Source organism: Poromitra crassiceps (assembly GCF_964638095.1).
Source record: "Poromitra crassiceps genome assembly, chromosome: 1".
Classification (NCBI taxonomy): Eukaryota; Metazoa; Chordata; class Actinopteri; order Beryciformes; family Melamphaidae; genus Poromitra; species Poromitra crassiceps.
The window spans coordinates 110,854,595-110,876,674 of record NC_139623.1 but is presented as its reverse complement, the minus strand read 5'-3'; the positions used below and the strand labels follow the sequence as shown (position 1 = coordinate 110,876,674).

Below are 22,080 nucleotides of genomic sequence, written 5' to 3'. Positions count from 1 at the left end.
CCTTCTGACACAATGCTTGTCACCTGTATAGTACATGTACATACAGAAAGTCCACAGCTCCTACAAAATTTACTTAATGCAATTGTAAATTGTAAATTGTGATTTAAATATATGTATCTGTCTGTCTGTCCATCCATCCATCCATCTTCAACCACTTATCCGGGATCAGGTCGCGGAGGTGGCAGTTCCAGCAGTGGACCCCACACGTCCCTTTCCCTGGCCATATTAGCCAGCTCTGACTGGGGGATCCTGAGGTGTTCCCAGGCCAGCATGGAGATATCTCTCCACCTAGCCCTCGGTCTTCCCCGTGGTCTCCTCCCAGCTGGACGTGGCTGAAAAACACCTCCCTAGGGAGGCGCCCAGGTGGCAGTTGTCTGTGTGGAATATAATGTAAACTGGTCTGGTAGCGCCTGTAAACTAGGCAATATAATGAAGGGGACTAATAATAAAAGTAAATATCAGAATAACAAGGAGTATCGGTTGGTCTACACAAAATGAGCAATTGGGCCTATGTGTATACTATAGTCAATGATCAGGAATGAATCACAACATATTTCAATAGTTTTTGTGTGCAAAAGTTGCAAAAAATAAAATAAAAAAATCCAGACCTGCAGAGAATCCTGTATGTTTTGTCTTGAACAGTTGTGTTTAGTCCAGTCATCATCAGTGCCATCCATGATGCTATACAGATTCCAGATGGATCTTAGCCTGAGGCTTATGTACGTCTCTTCACAGTACAGATTCTGTACAGGCTCACAGCACATTCATGGTGTCACAAGCAACATCTGGCCAGGCTAGCTACAAACAATTTTCAAAATGCATTGTACTGCAAATATCAGCCATAATCCAAGTGAGAGAAAGTTTTGAACTGTGACCAAAAAGTCCTATCTTTTAATAGATATGTCATTCAATGTTGTGAATCCAAACAGTAATGAGCTTTTTTTTTTTTATGTCGACACGAGAAGTAAAAAATCAAGCAGACCCAGCGGTTCTACTGAATACGAGTAGACGATTGTGGGAGTTGTGTGAAATTTTGCAGCTAAGGTGTGAAGATTCATAGTGAAAGGAATACACAAAGTCTTTAGAGACATTAGCCTGTTGTTCAACTAATCTATTCACTAGCAAGGACCACACCACAACACTATATCGTTTAGAAGTTTAATGAAGATTGAACTGTGTATGTGTTGAGGTGCAGGTGAGGGTGCATGGAGATGTCGTCCATTGACATCTGTCTGGTCCGAGAGGAGGAACTGAAGACCGGGCAGAGGGAGACTCAGCGTTGGGGGTTCCCGTCTCAGCATATGCTGCCCGAGCGGATTGCTTCCCAGGCGTGTTTATGTCCGAGCGGATTTCAGACCCCCCCCAAGACAGATCCATGAGAGAGACATGCACCAGATTTGACAGGAAGGAATGAGGATGTTAGGAGGGTGAGGGTAGGGATGAGGGATGAAGGTTGAGGGTAGGGATGAGGGATGAAGGGATGAGGGTTGAGAGTAGGGATGAAGGGAAGGGAGGGTGGGTCAAGAGAACTGAGACGATCTGAGACAAACAGGGCAGGTTCACCAGGTATACAGTATGTAACCTGCCAGGTAATTGAGGTGTGGTTAGAGAAGTGGTTGAGGCATGGCCCTGCTCCTGAACCTAAGCTAACTATCATTAACTTCCATTTAGTGATGAGACAACTATTTGAGATGACCAATCATATTCATCCACAGTGCAGTGATTTTCAGCTGCACAGTTTAGTTTGGTTTAGTTTATTTCAGTTTCCCATTGCCGCCACTTTCACTTCCTATGAAAACACGGAAAAGTAGTCCCTGCTAGTTCAAAATACGATATTATTCATATTTTGTGCAAATGTCACCACTCTTCTATGTGAAGAAAACAAGCTATTTACAGGATGTAAATGTATGCTTAGCAGGTGCACCTACAGCCTGTTTCAGGCCGTTGCGCTGGCCGTTGTAGCTCTATAATGCTACCCACCCCCCCCTGAAAATTCTGTTCAGGATGACTTGTAGAACATAAATCGAGTTGGAAATAAGGTCCAGGTTGTAAAAACCGGAATTCTCCTTTAAGCCGTGTGGACAGGGTTGATTTTCAGGAGAATGTGCATAAAGTAATGTACAATGTTCACGGAGGACATTTCTCCAATAAGTCTCCAAATAACAGATCAACAGAGAGTGTCTGCTGCACTTACTGTATATGATGTCATCATGCCAAAAATGGACGTGTATCATCTGGACCTCCACAATTGAAATTGTGCTAAAAAAAATAATACCCAACATGGCTGCAAAGTGAAGAAGAGGTGACACTGGATGAGTTACATTTCCGGCTCTAATTAGAACATCTTGATTATTGCTCCGGTAATGACCATAATAACACATCTACTCCTGGAAAATAAGCTTGTCAGAATAGGGCTTTAGCCAAATATCATTGAAGATGACTTACCATTTAACTTTAGATGTGACATGGGTCTTCAATTGCTTTTCACCAAGGGCCACATTTTGCTGAGGGCCGAGGGTTGGGGGCCGAACGGCGCTGGCGCCTTTGCGAAAAAATTTGGAGCATTTGAAGGCAGGTTTAGAGGAATAACTCATTTTAAATTAACAGCTGTGATGTCATTATTCAGTCTTAACCACCAATATTTGATCCTTTTCTCACTCCTATGTCACCACGTGCTCTCCCTGCAGTGCTTGAAATTAACTTTTTTGACCACCTGCCAATATGACTGCTAGATTTCAAAGTTACCACCAGCCAATTAGAATTTCTACTAGCCAAAATGTTTTTCTTGAAATAAATGAGAATATGAGTGGGTTAATTTAAGCATAGTATCAGTAAGTAGCCGGGGATTCTCAAAGCCTGTTGAGGGTCACAAAAGCCACTCTTGAAGCTAAATAAAACCAAACCAACCAAAACCAACGAGTTAATTATTTAAATTTGTACTTCAATGTAGAACAGTCATTTCTTACACATGAGATTACTTTTAGCCTTTTAGTCATAATAATAATAATAATACATTAAATTTATATAGCGCTTTTCTAAGTACTCAAGGTCGCTTTACACACAGAGTAAAATCATTTAATAAGTACATTTGTAATAGGAAAATAAATAGAAAATAATAGCTGCTGCGCAGCAATGGGTCGTGGCCGGGCAAGTCTCAAGTCTTTTAGCTATAGTCCAAGTCACGTCTCAAGTCTTCAGTCACAAATCCAAGTCAAGTCTCAAGTCTCTTATGGGTGAGCTTTCTATCATCTGCTGCATGCAATCCAGCTTTTTCTGATTTCCTTGCAGCATGGAGCTTCTTGATCATCTGATGGCGTTTTTTGTTGCGAGGCATCTCAACTGGGACCTTACATGGAAAGATATACTGTTCCCACTTATATAGTGTCAACCAGAAAGGATTTGTGACATCACTTATGACATGACATCACAATAGCTCGAGTGACATCAGTGATGGTTTCACAATTGCTTGACTGACTGATGACATCATAAATACAACCCAATTGCCGTACTGTGGAAGTCGATGCAAAGGAGTGACATCACACCACATGTGATGTCACTTATGACATGACATCACAATAGCTCCCCAGGGACTCTTAGTGGCTGGCCCAACACGAGCTCGGCCGAAGAGGACTGCAGATCCTCCTTAGGGGCCGAGCGCAGGCTGTAAAGAGGGCTATTATAACGCCACCATCTGCTCAATTTGTGTATTTCTTTTGTGTATAGTATAAGGCCCCTCTGTGCACCTCCCTACGAAGTTTCGTAGCTGTAGCTGTTATGGTTTCTGAATTACAGCTAATTTACTGCAAAATTTTTCGAAACCCCATGCAAGTCAATGGGGAAAAAAAATATTATGACATCACAATTGCTCGAGTGACATCAGTGATGGCATCACAATTGCTTGACTGACTGATGACATCACAAATACAACCTAATTGCCAAATGTAACAAGATTTTTCGAAACCCCATGCAAGTCAATGGGGAAAAAAAATATTATGACATCACAATTGCTCGAGTGACATTAGTGATGGCATCACAATTGCTTGACTGACTGATGACATCACAAATACAACCTAATTGCCAAATGTAACAAGATTTTTCGAAACCCCATGCGAGTCAATGGGGAAAAAAAATATTATGACATCACAATTGCTCGAGTGACATTAGTGATGGCATCACAATTGCTTGACTGACTGATGACATCACAAATACAACCTAATTGCCAAAGGTAATTAAGGTAATTAGGCTATACACGGGGCCAGAATTCAACGTTTTGATGCACTGTGCGCTCAATTTTTGACCGATCGAAAATCTGGTTTGATACTTTTGTGTAGAACAGTCTAACGATGCAGATACTGAAGTTTGGTGTCGTTTGAAGAAAAAATGTGGGAGGAGTAGGGTTTAACCAGGAGGATGAATAATAATAATAATAATAATTCGAAACCCCATGCAAGTCAATGGGGAAAAAAAATATTATGACATCACAATTGCTCGAGTGACATTAGTGATGGCATCACAATTGCTTGACTGACTGATGACATCACAAATACAACCTAATTGCCAAAGGTAATTAAGGTAATTAGGCTATACACGGGGCCAGAATTCAACGTTTTGATGCACTGTGCGCTCAATTTTTGACCGATCGAAAATCTGGTTTGATACTTTTGTGTAGAACAGTCTAACGATGCAGATACTGAAGTTTGGTGTCGTTTGAAGAAAAAATGTGGGAGGAGTAGGGTTTAACCAGGAGGATGAAGAATAATAATAATAATAATACAGGCAAATACAAGAAGTGGCCTGGCGCTTCGCTGGCCCGGCCACTAATAATAATAATAATAATAATACAGGCAAATACAAGAAGTGGCCTGGCGCTTCGCTGGCCCGGCCACTAATAATAGCTGCTGCGCAGCAATGGGTCGTGGCCGGGCAAGTCTCAAGTCTTTTAAGTTGCGTCTCAAGTCTTTAGTCACAAGTCCAAGTCAAGTCTCTTATGGATGAGCTTTCTATCATCTGCTGCGTGTCTTCTCTGTCCTAGGGTGCAGCTGAACCCTTGCTTCCTAAAACACAATACAACACTATCATAAGTTAGCACTCATGCTAGGGCTACAAATATTTCTTCTTCTCCAGAAAGGTGTACAGACAGACAAGCAGACACACAAGTTACTTGCCTCCTTGCTGTTGTAGAGTCGATGAGGTGGGAGAGCTGATGTTATGGAGAGGAGGCTGAGCAATTTATAGATGACATCATCAGTGATGTCACAAAACTGATGACATCACTGATGACATCATCAGTGATCAGTGGAGATTCGAGCTTTATTTAGCAAGAATTTGCATTAGCTGTTTAAAGTACCATTTACAGTAAAACATTTTGATGCACTGTGGGCTCAATTTTTGATCTATCAAAAATCTGTTTGATACTTTTGTGGAGGACAGTCTATCGATGCAGATGCTGGAGTTTGGTGTCGTTTGAAGAAAAAATGTGGGAGTAGTAGGGTTTAATTAGTTTTACAGTTTTTGCAGCTTTGCGGTCTTTAGACTTCATAATTGGCCATAGGTTGCAGCGTACAAAAGTTTCTCCTCATTTGGGCACACATTTTGGTGAAAGTGGCAAAGCCGTAGCCCATATGCCTGATTTGTTATGAATTTTCAAAGTTTGAAAATTTAGACGGTCGCTGTAGCGCCACCATCAGGACTATAGGCGCCAAATTCACGTCAACTTAGTTTGGCATGGGACTGAACCTTTGTGCAAAGTTTGGTTTATATTCATGCATGGGAAGTCTGACTTCCTGGGAGAAGAAAAATAATAATAAGTCTCAAGTCTTTTAGCTATAGTCCAAGTCACGTCTCAAGTCTTCAGTCACAAATCCAAGTCAAGTCTCAAGTCTCTTATGGGTGAGCTTTCTATCATCTGCTGCATGCAATCCAGCTTTTTCTGATTTCCTTGCAGCATGGAGCTTCTTGATCATCTGATGGCGTTTTTTGTTGCGAGGCATCTCAACTGGGACCTTACATGGAAAGATATACTGTTCCCACTTATATAGTGTCAACCAGAAAGGATTTGTGACATCACTTATGACATGACATCACAATAGCTCGAGTGACATCAGTGATGGTTTCACAATTGCTTGACTGACTGATGACATCATAAATACAACCCAATTGCCGTACTGTGGAAGTCGATGCAAAGGAGTGACATCACACCACATGTGATGTCACTTATGACATGACATCACAATAGCTCCCCAGGGACTCTTAGTGGCTGGCCCAACACGAGCTCGGCCGAAGAGGACTGCAGATCCTCCTTAGGGGCCGAGCGCAGGCTGTAAAGAGGGCTATTATAACGCCACCATCTGCTCAATTTGTGTATTTCTTTCGTGTATAGTATAAGGCCCCTCTGTGCACCTCCCTACGAAGTTTCGTAGCTGTAGCTGTTATGGTTTCTGAATTACAGCTAATTTACTGCAAAATTTTTCGAAACCCCATGCAAGTCAATGGGGAAAAAAAATATTATGACATCACAATTGCTCGAGTGACATCAGTGATGGCATCACAATTGCTTGACTGACTGATGACATCACAAATACAACCTAATTGCCAAATGTAACAAGATTTTTCGAAACCCCATGCAAGTCAATGGGGAAAAAAAATATTATGACATCACAATTGCTCGAGTGACATCAGTGATGGCATCACAATTGCTTGACTGACTGATGACATCACAAATACAACCTAATTGCCAAATGGAACAAGATTTTTCGAAACCCCATGCAAGTCAATGGGGAAAAAAAATATTATGACATCACAATTGCTCGAGTGACATTAGTGATGGCATCACAATTGCTTGACTGACTGATGACATCACAAATACAACCTAATTGCCAAATGTAACAAGATTTTTCGAAACCCCATGCGAGTCAATGGGGAAAAAAAATATTATGACATCACAATTGCTCGAGTGACATTAGTGATGGCATCACAATTGCTTGACTGACTGATGACATCACAAATACAACCTAATTGCCAAAGGTAATTAAGGTAATTAGGCTATACACGGGGCCAGAATTCAACGTTTTGATGCACTGTGGGCTCAATTTTTGACCGATCGAAAATCTGGTTTGATACTTTTGTGTAGAACAGTCTAACAAATACAACCTAATTGCCAAATGTAACAAGATTTTTCGAAACCCCATGCAAGTCAATGAGGAAAAAAAATATTAAGACATCACAATTGCTCGAGTGACATTAGTAATGGCATCACAATTGCTTGACTGACTGATGACATCACAAATACAACCTAATTGTCAGCTACTGGTCCAGGTTTGACTGACTGGTTGGACTATTGGCCTAACGTTTTGATGCACTGTGGGCTCAATTTTTGACCGATCGAAAATCTGGTTTGATACTTTTGTGTAGAACAGTCTAACGATGCAGATACTGAAGTTTGGTGTCGTTTGAAGAAAAAATGTGGGAGGAGTAGGGTTTAATCGTTTTTGCAGTTTTTGCAGTTTTGCGGTCTTTAGACTTCATAATTGGCCATAGGTTGCATTGTACAAAAGCTTCCCCTCATTTAGGCGCACATTTCGGTGAAAGTTGCAAAGCCGTAGCACGTACGCCTGATTTTTTATGAATTTTTTAAGTTTTAAACTTTAGACGGTCGCTGTAGTGCCACCGTTAGGACTATTGGCCCCAAATTTGTGTCAAAGACGTTTGGCATGGGACTGGACCTTTGTGCAAAGTTTGGTTAGTTTTCATCCATGGGAAGTCGAACTTCCCAGGAGGATAAAGAATAATAATAATAATAATAATAATAATAATAATAATACAGGCAAATACAAGCAGTGGCCTGGCGCTTCGCTGGCCCGGCCACTAATAATAATAATACAGGCAAATACAAGAAGTGGCCTGGCGCTTCGCTGGCCCGGCCACTAATAAGTGATGGGGTTAGCAGGTGAAGGCGAGTGTGAAGAGGTGGGTCTTGAGGGCCTGTTTGAAAGATGGTAGGGTGTTTGCTTGACGGATGTGGATGGGGAGAGTGTTCCAGAGGGAGGGTGCAGCGACTGAGAAGGCCCTGTCGCCCCAGGTCCGGGGCTTGGTCCTGGGGATCTTCAAGCAGTTGGTGTCTCCAGACCTGAGGCTGCGAGTGGGGGCGTGGTGAGGGAGGAGATCGGAGAGGTAGGGGGGGGCAGGTTGTTTAGGGCTTATTTGACTGGGAGCCAGTGGAGGTCATGAAGAACAGGGGTGATATGGTCTTGGCGGCGGGTGGAGGTGAGGTGGAGGGCAGCAGAGTTCTGTACATATTGAAGTTTATTGAGGATTTTGTGGGGTGAGCCGTAGAGGATACTATTGCAGTAGTCGAGTCTGGAGGTTATGAGGGCATGGATGAGGGTTTCAGCAGCGGAGAAGGACAGGGAGGGGCGGAGGCGAGCGATGTTCCTGAGATGAAAGAAGGCGGTTTTGGTGACATGGTTGGCGTGGGGAAGGAAGGAGAGGGTGGGGTCAAGGATGAGGCCGAGGTTGCGGACTTGGGTGGAGGGGGTGATGTTGGAGCCGTCGATGTTAAGTGTAAAGTCCTGAGCAGAGCGGGTGAGGGAGTTTAAAGATTATTGAAAGATATTCCATATTCCAGACTGAAATGCTATAACAGGAGTGGAGTATATTGGCCAGAATGACATGAACATTTGGACACTTATTCAGCGGGTATCTTGCATGTTGCCTTCAGGTGCACTGTAAAAAAAAGAAAAAAGAAAAAAGAATTGCAAGCGGACCGCCAATTGAAGAGCCAGGTGTTATAAGTTCTTATATTTTCTGTTTTGAGATGAGGGTTCTTTCTCATCACTTAACAAGCCAGTTGACTGATGGGCCAATTCGCCAAACTTGGTGTATGCCTTTGTATGTATACATTTTCACAGCAATGGAACTTTTACTTCATTTGGTTAAGCAATTATTACGCTCATCTTGACATGATTTGTAGTCATTTATTTTCTCAATGGCTGTACACCATGAAGACGTTTGATACTCCAAAGAGAAGTCACTGTGGGGAAGAAGTTCTGGGTGGATTGGACTGAAAACTTCCACTCAGGATGAATTTGAGGGTTGGAGCTTGAGGTAATGTCCAGGAAGAAATGTAGATGTAGAGTTTATGCATGATCCTGAAGAGTTATGTTCTAATGGAGCAAGGCACAGAGGAGACAAACCAGGACAAACCTGGGCCATATTTGGTGCCTGTCTGTGTCATTAAAGAATAAACCTCAGCTCTCATAATAGACTGTTGGGTTCATACAGTAGGTGCTCAGCCCAGTTTAATAGCACTGAGCAATGATATATTATTACTAATAATTTTTATTTTTATTTATTAATAATTATTACTAACCCTAACCTAGGATAATATTGGGCTATGCAGGGTTTAAAGTGAAAGTTGGAAGATGTCTATGTCTTAGCTCAGTAGTAAATATGGACTTGTCAGGTGCATATTTCTTGATATTTACAGCTGGCAATGCCTTGATTAAATATTTAATAATGCATTTACTGTTTGGTCTAAAACTGGGCCAAACATTGCCATAAAGATCCTGTGCTGTATGAGCGATAAAGTAGAGACTAGTGTTCAGTAGACAAGGATACAGTCACTCCATCTAATCCTGTGTACATTATTCATTCAAAGCCAACCTCTGAGTGCCAGGCTGCTGCTCTCGATCAAAATCTATCTTGTGTCGTTATGTACTTTAGATCTAAAGGAGCTGGCCCTGGATCATGCATGATGTGTCTGAGAATGAGAGAGCACTGCAGTGTGTGATCATTTACATTTTTGCCATTTAGCTGATGCTTTTTATGAGTGCAACAGTACAAACTAGAAGGGCAGTCTGAGAGCACAGACCTCCGCCAAGGCCCCTTGTTCGTGCTATTATTGCTTTTTCGTGCGTCAGAAAATTTAACAGGTTCTGCCTTGTCCCGTGCTACACCCTTCCACAAAGTTTCCTGAAAATTGGACCAGTAGTTTTTTCTGTAATCCTGATGACAAACAGACAAACAAACGGCACCAAATACAAACACTAAAGTTCGTGAATTGCCAACATTACAACTTGGCAAATAGTAAACACAGTCCCACACCTGCGATGTAGTTCCACCCATCAATGTCGCCCCTAGTGGCACAAATTCAACATTACAGTGTGACTAACTAACGGACAGAGACCGATCAGTCCCCCCTATGGTGGGGGACAACAAGCATCCAATAGGTCAATGGACGCTCTGGATAGGTCAAATGTCAGCAGAAAACCTCAGAGGAGAGTGATCAGCAGATGATTTGCATATTGCACAGTTGGCTGACCTACATCTTCACCGCACTCAAAGACACACCCAAATCTGCACTATTGACCACAGTACATCAAAGTGCACTCATGTAAACACACACACACACACACACACACACACACACATGCGTCCACTCGTCTATCACCAGAAGCATCACCCGCCACCGCAGACAAACCGACGGATCGATGGATGGACGTTAGTCACCGTTTCACCAGGAAGAAGGCCCCACTTCTACCCTGATAAGAATCAGTTACATCCTTTGAAAATAAATAAATAAACAAATAAATAACATCCAGTGCGGCTCTGATTGGATTAAAGGGATAGGGGAAGGACAGACGAGCCACCGTGAGGTATGGCCAAACAAATTGGAGCCAACAGTCGGGCCAGAGAGTCCATTTTGGGGCATCACGAGCATAATTTACACAGTGAGGAGCATGAGCTGAATCTAATGTCATTTCCATTAATTTTGCATTTTGGCCCTTTTTTCCTTCCGTCGGGCTTTTAGCGGTCATTTGAATTGTCTGGTGGAGGACGGACAGCGTGCATTACAATGTGGGACACATTTAGCACAGCAGCAGAGTGAGAGGTTGTTCTTTATGGCGTGGTGACTGGCTGTGGTGCACAGCAGCAGAGTGAGAAGTGGTGACTGGCTGTGGTGCACAGCAGCAGAGTGAGAAGTGGTGACTGGCTGTGTGGTGCACAGCAGCAGAGTGAGAAGTGGTGACTGGCTGTGTGGTGCACAGCAGCAGAGTGAGAAGTGGTGACTGGCTGTGGTGCACAGCAGCAGAGTGAGAAGTGGTGACTGGCTGTGGTGCACAGCAGCAGAGTGAGAAGTGATGACTGGCTGTGGTGCACAGCAGCAGAGTGAGAAGTGGTGACTGGCTGTGGTGCACAGCAGCAGAGTGAGAAGTGGTGACTGGCTGTGGTGCACAGCAGCAGAGTGAGAAGTGGTGACTGGCTGTGTGGTGCACAGCAGCAGAGTGAGAAGTGGTGACTGGCTGTGTGGTGCACAGCAGCAGAGTGAGAAGTGGTGACTGGCTGTGGTGCACAGCAGCAGAGTGAGAAGTGATGACTGGCTGTGGTGCACAGCAGCAGAGTGAGAAGTGGTGACTGGCTGTGGTGCACAGCAGCAGAGTGAGAAGTGGTGACTGGCTGTGTGGTGCACAGCAGCAGAGTGAGAAGTGGTGACTGGCTGTGTGGTGCACAGCAGCAGAGTGAGAAGTGGTGACTGGCTGTGGTGCACAGCAGCAGAGTGAGAAGTGGTGACTGGCTGTGGTGCACAGCAGCAGAGTGAGAAGTGGTGACTGGCTGTGGTGCACAGCAGCAGAGTGAGAAGTGGTGACTGGCTGTGTGGTGCACAGCAGCAGAGTGAGAAGTGGTGACTGGCTGTGGTGCACAGCAGCAGAGTGAGAAGTGGTGACTGGCTGTGTGGTGCACAGCAGCAGAGTGAGAAGTGGTGACTGGCTGTGTGGTCCACAGCAGCAGAGTGAGAAGTGGTGACTGGCTGTGTGGTGCACAGCAGCAGAGTGAGAAGTGGTGACTGGCTGTGGTGCACAGCAGCAGAGTGAGAAGTGGTGACTGGCTGTGGTGCACAGCAGCAGAGTGAGAAGTGGTGACTGGCTGTGGTGCACAGCAGCAGAGTGAGAAGTGGTGACTGGCTGTGGTGCAGCACTGTGTAGCCATCGCCGGGCCATCTACTAATGTCTAACAATATGCTAATAGGTGAAGGGCATGGAATGGCCCCAGACAAGCCCTTTAATGGATGTTTTATCTGCAGGTCGAGAGACGCATCCACCACAATCTCTTCTGACAAGACGTGCCAAGTCACATGTATTGATAAAACGCTTTTAACAAAGAGGTCACTAAGTGCTTAAGAGAGGACGAAGAACACAAACACAGGGGACAGTTTGTGATGAAATGCAAGATGTGTTGCCAAACAATGGAAAACTTGTTTACGAGAAAATGCACCTTGAAAGGGAAGTTGCATAAGATCACACAGGACTTCCTGACAGACCTGGATCTAGACCGTCTCACATCCTGCCCGTGAGGGTTAGACTTCTTTGGACCATGGCTTCTGGACATGCACACCAATTTTGCCAATGAGTTCCTAGATCACGGATGGGCAACTTTGATGATACAGAGGGCCACAAAAAAAAATCCTTGCTACCAGAGGGCCAGATTGTGACCGTGCACTTCCACCAGTAGCCTACTACTGTAACACCATCACTCCCAATTATAGCTACTAATTTGATGAAAAGGACTGGTAATCAAAGTTTATTATACCAACATTTATATTTTTCATATTCAAATTGAGTCATTCTTCCATTCGGATGACACCAGAAACTTTGCTCTAGTTTTAAAACAGCCCGCTACAGCAATTTGATGGGGTACATCACCCAAATATGTCATATTAATCAGATTAGTAATGTTGCATGTGCAATGTGCATCCTGGATATAGTTTGTTACAATAGCGTTAGCCCAAATGCTAATGTTAAACAGTATGTGGATGGACAATGCTAACACCAATAGCACCATGTTCTGGGATGTAGGCTACAGTAAAATAAAAACACATATCTGAGTGGTCTAACCTAACCAAACCAAAAACGTCCGCCTTGTAATAAAAAAGAAAAGAAAAAAAAGAAGAAGAAAAAAGAAAAAGGAAATTGACCCCGGGGGCCACACTGAGTGAGGTCGGGGGTCACACTGAGTGAGGTCGGGGGTCACACTGAGTGAGGTCGGGGGCCACACTGAGTGAGGTCGGGGGCCACACTGAGTGAGGTCGGGGGCCACACTGAGTGAGGTCGGGGGCCACACTGAGTGAGGTCGGGGGCCACACTGAGTGAGGTCGGGGGCCACACTGAGTGAGGTCGGGGGCCACACTGAGTGAGGTCGGGGGTCACACTGAGTGAGGTCGGGGGTCACACTGAGTGAGGTCGGGGGCCACACTGAGTGAGGTCGGGGGCCACACTGAGTGAGGTCGGGGGCCACACTGAGTGAGGTCGGGGGCCACACTGAGTGAGGTCGGGGGCCACACTGAGTGAGGTCGGGGGCCACACTGAGTGAGGTCGGGGGCCACACTGAGTGAGGTCGGGGGCCACACTGAGTGAGGTCGGGGGCCACACTGAGTGAGGTCGGGGGCCACACTGAGTGAGGTCGGGGGTCACACTGAGTGAGGTCGGGGGTCACACTGAGTGAGGTCGGGGGTCGGGGGTCACACTGAGCGAGGTCGGGGGCCACACTGAGTGAGGTCGGGGGCCACACTGAGTGAGGTCGGGGGCCACACTGAGTGAGGTCGGGGGCCACACTGAGTGAGGTCGGGGGCCACACTGAGTGAGGTCGGGGGTCACACTGAGTGGGGGGCCACACTGAGTGAGGTCGGGGGCCACACTGAGTGAGGTCGGGGGCCGCATGCGGCCCGCTAGTTGCCCACCCCTGTTAAATTGTACTTGGTGCAACCAAATATAGTCTGGCATATGGACCAATGTTGTGGTTTCAAGAGTCATGCACGTGACATGTCCAATATTCATGAGGCTCTGAGATTGTTTTTTAAATGAGCTTAGCATTTTTAGCAATGCTACAGGAAAGTCCATACTGCAAATCTGAATAAAAATTAAATTAAACCCCCCCCTCCCCCCAGTATACAGAGTAGTCTTTCCATGCACTCAGGCATAGACACAAGTCCAGTATACAGAGTAGTCTTTCCATGCACTCAGGCATAGACACAAGTCCAGTATACAGAGTAGTCTTTCCATGCACTCAGGCATAGACACAAGTCCAGTATACAGAGTAGTCTTTCCATGCACTCAGGCATAGACACAAGTCCAGTATACAGAGTAGTGTTTCCATGCACTCAGGCATAGACACAAGTCCAGTATACAGAGTAGTCTTTCCATGCACTCAGGCATAGACACAAGTCCAGTATACAGAGTAGTCTTTCCATGCACTCAGGCATAGACACAAGTCCAGTATACAGAGTAGTCTTTCCATGCACTCAGGCATAGACACAAGTCCAGTATACAGAGTAGTGTTTCCATGCACTCAGGCATAGACACAAGTCCAGTATACAGAGTAGTCTTTCCATGCACTCAGGCATAGACACAAGTCCAGTATACAGAGTAGTCGTTCCATGCACTCAGGCATAGACACAAGTCCAGTATACAGAGTAGTCTTTCCATGCACTCAGGCATAGACACAAGTCCAGTATACAGAGTAGTCTTTCCATGCACTCAGGCATAGACACAAGTCCAGTATACAGAGTAGTGTTTCCATGCACTCAGGCATAGACACAAGTCCAGTATACAGAGTAGTGTTTCCATGCACTCAGGCATAGACACAAGTCCAGTATACAGAGTAGTCTTTCCATGCACTCAGGCATAGACACAAGTCCAGTATACAGAGTAGTGTTTCCATGCACTCAGGCATAGACACAAGTCCAGTATACAGAGTAGTCTTTCCATGCACTCAGGCATAGACACAAGTCCAGTATACAGAGTAGTCTTTCCATGCACTCAGGCATAGACACAAGTCCAGTATACAGAGTAGTGTTTCCATGCACTCAGGCATAGACACAAGTCCAGTATACAGAGTAGTGTTTCCATGCACTCAGGCATAGACACAAGTCCAGTATACAGAGTAGTGTTTCCATGCACTCAGGTATAGACACAAGTCCAGTATACAGAGTAGTGTTTCCATGCACTCAGGCATAGACACAAGTCCAGTATACAGAGTAGTGTTTCCATGCACTCAGGCATAGACACAAGTCCAGTATACAGAGTAGTGTTTCCATGCACTCAGGCATAGACACAAGTCCAGTATACAGAGTAGTGTTTCCATGCACTCAGGCATAGACACAAGTCCAGTATACAGAGTAGTGTTTCCATGCACTCAGGCATAGACACAAGTCCAGTATACAGAGTAGTGTTTCCATGCACTCAGGCATAGACACAAGTCCAGTATACAGAGTAGTGTTTCCATGCACTCAGGCATAGACACAAGTCCAGTATACAGAGTAGTGTTTCCATGCACTCAGGCATAGACACAAGTCCAGTATACAGAGTAGTGTTTCCATGCACTCAGGCATAGACACAAGTCCAGTATACAGAGTAGTGTTTCCATGCACTCAGGCATAGACACAAGTCCAGTATACAGAGTAGTGTTTCCATGCACTCAGGCATAGACACAAGTCCAGTATACAGAGTAGTGTTTCCATGCACTCAGGCATAGACACAAGTCCAGTATACAGAGTAGTCTTTCCATGCACTCAGGCATAGACACAAGTCCAGTATACAGAGTAGTGTTTCCATGCACTCAGGCATAGACACAAGTCCAGTATACAGAGTAGTCTTTCCATGCACTCAGGCATAGACACAAGTCCAGTATACAGAGTAGTGTTTCCATGCACTCAGGCATAGACACAAGTCCAGTATACAGAGTAGTCTTTCCATGCACTCAGGCATAGGCTTCTTATGTCTTTGTCCTTGTATTGCACTTTCTTTACCGCCTCTCTCATGTTTTTTTTGTTTTTTTCACCTGAATGATATCAGCTTCGTCGTGATCAAGATCTCCGGTGCCTTTTTATGTAAATGGAAATAAACTTGAGTAGCCTACTTGTGTAACATCATATTGCCTCTGACAATCTTCTGAATATGCAAGGACTCATGCATGAAACTTGATTGCACATGGCCACTTAATCGAAAGTGGGTGCCTCGAAAGCGCATCACCATCCCCTCCCTGTAGGTGTCAGACGTCTTCTCAGTCGATCTCTCCTCCCAGCCTTTATCTGCTTTACCTAATAAACTCTGTCTCGCTGTCTATCTCCTCTCTCCTCGGTGGCAGGTGTCCAGCCCAACCGCTGCCTCTCCACTCTCCAGAGACAACGAGGCCTGATAGCAGGGAAAGAGGAGAGCCGGCTGCATAACAAGGACTTATTATGATGATGAAATGTCCTACAAGGCCCCAAACACCATCTTAAAGAAATCTCTGCTCTCTGATAAGGGGAGTCTAACCTTCGCCTGGAGCCGCGGGGAGAGAGGGAGGGGGGGCGTAACCTGATTGGATCGGCGGCTCGGAGGGGGCGCGCGTAACGAAATCAAATGGCCGTCAAGCCGCTGTCATGCATAATTAATTGGGCCTTCTACTACCAACTACACAAAAATCCATGGTCATTTGATTAGGGGGTTTTGGAGGACTCTCTGAAGTGCATCGCTGTCTGAGCTGCTTCCCCACTCACCTCTCTCTCTGTGGGGCTGTGGCAGGGCCGCTTCCCCACTCACCTCTCTCTCTGTGGGGCTGTGGCAGGGCTGCTTCCCCAATCCCCACTCACCTCTCTCTCTGTGGGGCCGTGGCAGGGCCGCTTCCCCACTCACCTCTCTCTCTGTGGGGCTGTGGCAGGGCTGCTTCCCCACTCACTTCTCTATCTGTGGCGCTGTGGCAGGGCCGCTTCCCCACTCACCTCTCTCTCTGTGGGGCTGTGGCAGGGCGGCATTCGCGTTATGTACGGCTCTCTCAAATCAAGCAATCTGATTAGCTGCATCCCCGAAACACCCCGCCTCTGAGAAAAAAAATGGTAGCTAGCTAGCCTGCTAGCCTCCCAAATGCATGACCCGTAGGCTAGGTGTGGTATAATAGCATATACCACGGACTGTTGTGAGGGAAATAACAGACATTCTACTTCTAGACATTGAAAATTTGAAATCATAGTGAAATAACACAATTACTCATTTTGCTTGAGACGTCCTTGTTAAGCTGACGTTTGAGTAGCTAGTTAGCTGCCGCCACAACGTAAAAAATCAGGGCCGATGTTGTACGCCGATGTTGTATGCAGGAATCCTTTAATTATTAAATTATTATTAAATTCCAACACCTTTTAATACCTTTTGACCTTTTCAATATATCTTAAGACCTCAACCCCACTTTCGTCACATCAGCAATAGGGGTGAAAATCACAAGTTTCATCACAATGCGGTATCATATAGATTATTTGGACGATACAATATTTGCTGATAACACAAAGTCTGACATGATACGATTTCCATTAATTAAGGGGTCTGCGATCAAGATCATAAGCACATTTAACACAATCAGCTCAATAGCTACAAAATGTAATATCTCATCAAATGGCGATTTTTAAGGGCCTTAATTTTCCCTAAATGCATTTATCAACTTTTTATATTTTTCAAGACCCCATGGATGCTCCTGGTTGTAGCATGTTTTCTGCACAAGAAATTCATGATTTGATTTTAAAGTGATGCTGAAGTTTGGTAGTACCTTGGCTTGTGTAGCTTCCTCCACGATATAACCCCAACATTGGTGATTCTGTTAATCTGTTGCTCCCATTCACTGCCATTGTATGGATTAACAATCTGAAAATCACACTTCTAGCACATAAACGCAAGCCTTTTCCAACCAGACAACAGTGTGTCATTCAATGTGTACTGTTCACTTACCTTACATAAAGAAATATGGTCATCAAACTGGGGAAAGACAAGGATGCGAAATAAGCCCTGCCTCTTCTCAACTCTGCCATTTAAACATCTGTATGTGAATGCCGCCATCTGCAGGACATCAGGAGAACTACAGAATAAATCACAACAGGTCAAACAGTCAAACCGCAACAAGGCTTTTATTCAAAAAAGCATATATTCAGGAATTAAAGATGCATATACTTACATGTGTAAATAGATCATGTTCAAATACACAAAGGGAAACACAGTGTGCTTCAATTGCTGCAATATCTATATTCATGTCGTGTGCATACATGACATCGATGTGGTTTTGGATGGTTTGTTTTGAACACACATCTTCTCATTTTAGAGAGATTACTGTGTCATTTTTTTATGTTCACATCTCTCATGTGGTAAAATGTCAACACCATGACCTTATCATTGTTAAAAATGGAAGACAACTTTGACCCCTTTGGGGTCTGTGACTAGCGTCACATCTGTATGAGTTCACACGAGCGATGAAAGATGGAAAAAAACAAAACTTTCTGAAGTGTTACTGTAACTCCATTAACATGCCGTGGCATGGATTTCTTTTCTAAATGTTTGTTAATGTATTCAGCCACTCCCTCCAGAACACAGACAGACACACTGCATCTCCTCAGAGTAGCCCCTCGTAAATATAAGTCCGTTAGTTGGCAGCATGTGGAGATTTGTAGCTGGGTGGCTGGGGCTGTACGGGGCTGACTGGGGTCAACGACAGACCAGTGGGGATATTGGAGATGGTTTTGGTGGGAGGGATTCGGGGCAGAGGGGTGGGGTCTGTGTAGTTGGCAGGCTGGGGCCGTCTCTCGGGGCGGGGTCAGTCAGGCAGGCTGGGCCCGTCCCTTGTGGAGGTAAGGGCAGAGGGGCGGGGTCACTCAGGCAGGCTGGGCCCGTCCCTTGTGGAGGTAAGGGCAGAGGGGCGGGGTCACTCAGGCAGGCTGGGCCCGTCCCTTGTGGAGGTAAGGGCAGAGGGGCGGGGTCACTCAGGCAGGCTGGGTCCGTCCCTTGTGGAGGTAAGGGCAGAGGGGCGGGGTCACTCAGGCAGGCTGGGTCCGTCCCTTGTGGAGGTAAGGGCAGAGGGGCGGGGTCACTCAGGCAGGCTGGGTCCGTCCCTTGTGGAGGTAAGGGCAGAGGGGCGGGGTCACTCAGGCAGGCTGGGTCCGTCCCTTGTGGAGGTAAGGGCAGAGGGGCGGGGTCAGTCAGGCAGGCTGCGGCCGTCCCTCGGGGATGAGCGAGGTGAAGAAGGTGCTGAGGAAGGCCCAGGCGGAGGTGAGGAAGCCCGGCTGGGGGAGTGCAGCAGCAGCAGCAGCCTGCACCTGGTCCTCCAGGCCTTCGCCTCCTTCCTCCCCGCTGTCCTCCTCCTCCTCCATCCCCTCGTCCATCAGCCGCTCCTGGGACAAACACGGACAGAGACAGGCATGGTTAGAGAGCGGGAGGAGAATGTAATGCTGTGTTCAGACAGTCAGCACAAATCCAATTTTCTTACATATCCGACACAAGTCAGATAATTTTCCTGACAAAAACAAAAACAAAAAACCCCGACACGGAATCCAATCATTTCAGACCAGATCCAAGCTACAGTCATAGCTGGTTTGAAATGTGATTCAATCAAGTTGAGTTGCAGTTCTGAAAGTGCAACTCAAAATGCACCAGAACACTTAGACTGGATTCCAAGTGACCCCCCCCCCCCCACTCCTCATGTGTCCCCCCTCACTCCTCATGTGTCCCCCCCTCACTCCTCATGTGCCCCCCCTCACTCCTCATGTGCCCCCCCTCACTCCTCATGTGTCCCCCCCTCACTCCTCATGTGCCCCCCCTCACTCCTCATGTGTCCCCCCCTCACTCCTCATGTGCCCCCCCTCACTCCTCATGTGCCCCCCCTCACTCCTCATGTGTCCCCCCCTCACTCCTCATGTGCCCCCCCTCACTCCTCATGTGTCCCCCCCTCACTCCTCATGTGTCCCCCCCTCACTCCTCATGTGTGCCCCCCTCACTCCTCATGTGCCCCCCCTCACTCCTCATGTGCCCCCCCTCACTCCTCATGTGTCCCCCCCTCACTCCTCATGTGTCCCCCCCTCACTCCTCATGTGCCCCCCCTCACTCCTCATGTGTGCCCCCCCTCACTCCTCATGTGCCCCCCCTCACTCCTCATGTGTCCCCCCCTCACTCCTCATGTGTCCCCCCCTCACTCCTCATGTGCCCCCCCTCACTCCTCATGTGTCCTCCCCTCACTCCTCATGTGTCCCCCCCTCACTCCTCATGTGTCCCCCCCTCACTCCTCATGTGTCCCCCCCTCACTCCTCATGTGTCCTCCCCTCACTCCTCATGTGTCCCCCCCTCACTCCTCATGTGTCCTCCCCTCACTCCTCATGTGTCCCCCCCCTCACTCCTCATGTGCCCCCCCTCACTCCTCATGTGTCCCCCCCCTCACTCCTCATGTGTCCTCCCCTCACTCCTCATGTGTCCCCCCCTCACTCCTCATGTGTCCCCTCCCCCTCACTCCTCATGTGACGTTTGAGCCAAGTGTGACGAAATTCAGTCAAGGCGTTCCTGAGATATCGCGTTAACGAACGTACGTACGGACCAGTGTTTCCGCTAGGAAAAACAGGTGCAGGACAATGGGTGAATCCCAATTCCTATCTTAACACGTTCAGTGCCAGCGACGCCATATGGCGTCATTAGAAATTTACCGTACAGTGCCAGCGACGCCAAATGGCGTCATAACTCCAAATTGTTTTTTTGACGGGGGGGTGTCGATCTAAGCTTCTTACGTCGCCTCTAACAATATTGTAGCTATTGGAGGTCGATAACCTATTTTACAAACCCATTAGGTGGCGACAGCACTCTCCTGATCAGAGAAAAAGGAGCCAAACACACAGAAATAGTCACTGGGGAAAATGAGGAAATCGCATCGCATCCGTCCGTATGCATCGACGTGCCTCCATAAACGAGCACAACGCCAGCTGTGCCCCCAGCAGCAGCATCCGCTGTCACAACTGAGCACCTCCATGTACGCTGCAACAGCACATTCACATAATCAGCCTTATTATTCCGAACTGGAAGCATGCCAGCCCGTGACAAACACACGCGGAACCAAAAAGCTGAATGTCGCGCACCATTCACTGTGTGTGCGCAGCAAACTCAGCAGAGACTGAGAGCCACCAGACACATAAGACACACCCAGGAGGCGTGTGCAGTTGAGGGGGGGGGGGGGGGGGGAGCACGCAGAGCAGCAGAGCAGCATACACTTCACCCAGACAGACCCAGACATCAGAAAATTAGCTTCAGAGTCAGTGATGTGCTTGAAATGTTAATTTCACAAAAGGCTCATTATCTCAGCTCGTAGAAAAAAAGGGATGTTTTTGCTTCAATCAAGCTATCTTCTCCGGCTCATAACTAAAGAACGGAAAATGGGATCAATAAACTTTTTTTTGCAGGTGATAGAAGAGAGTCTCATCGTTATTTGTGCGTGTTCAGTGTTTACATAGTAATTATTAAAAAAATTATATGACTGTTTTAAAATGCATTGCGACCTATGTGGCACAGCAAGCAACCTTTTGCCCAAGGGCCGTGGCACTCAAAGTGTTAACCCTCAATCTTAACCCTCAGTCTGTGCTAGTGCTGTCCCGATTCTCAGTGTGTTAAGTTAAGGGTCGAGTTTGAGGGTGATACGGCCCTCACTTTTAAGATTTTCCAGTACCACCCTTGGCGGTGAGTGCGATCCCAGAATCCCTTGCGTGTCATCAGCTAGATCCATTCAGATGGAAGATGGCGGCGAACGGAGGAAAAAAGTAGCCCGACAAAGTTAAGTATTTCCTTGTTAATAGCGATGTAAAAATTACGATAACCATTGTATTAGCTTAGTTTAATTTCATTTTATGGATTTCCGTTTTGGAATCCTAACAACAATGTTGTTGCTAACGAGTGGGTGCTAGAATGACCGTGCTTTCCGACGTGAGGGCTGGCTTGACTGCAGTTAAACACTGCAGTCAAGGAAAGCACGGTCATTCTAGCCCCACTTGTTTTGTGGTGCGTTGCATTACACGTAGGCTGTATCTTGATAAAAACAACTCAACAACGACATTACCACCGAGAATTATGGCATTTCGTAACAACGTTAACAATGTTATAATATAATAATAATAATATGGCTTGACCAGCACGGCTATACTATCGATAGTTAGCAACAACAATTGTTGTTAGGATTCCAAAACGGAAATCCATAAAATGACATTAAACTAAGCTAATACAATGGTTATCGTAATTTCTACATCTATATTATCAAGGAAATATT

At 46.1% G+C, this 22,080-nt stretch overlaps 1 protein-coding gene across 1 annotated transcript in view; it reads right to left on the bottom strand.

Annotated features, from left to right (window-relative positions):
- Positions 1–17,907: 17,907 nt before the first annotated feature.
- herpud2 (HERPUD family member 2) overlaps positions 17,908–22,080 on the bottom strand; it is a 23,923-nt gene continuing 19,750 nt past the window's right edge. Inside the window, exon 9 of the mRNA XM_083641157.1 lies at positions 17,908–19,177. Within this exon, the coding sequence (XP_083497283.1) occupies positions 18,986–19,177 (192 nt within the window). The 3' untranslated portion in view covers positions 17,908–18,985. The remainder of the gene's footprint in view (positions 19,178–22,080) is intronic.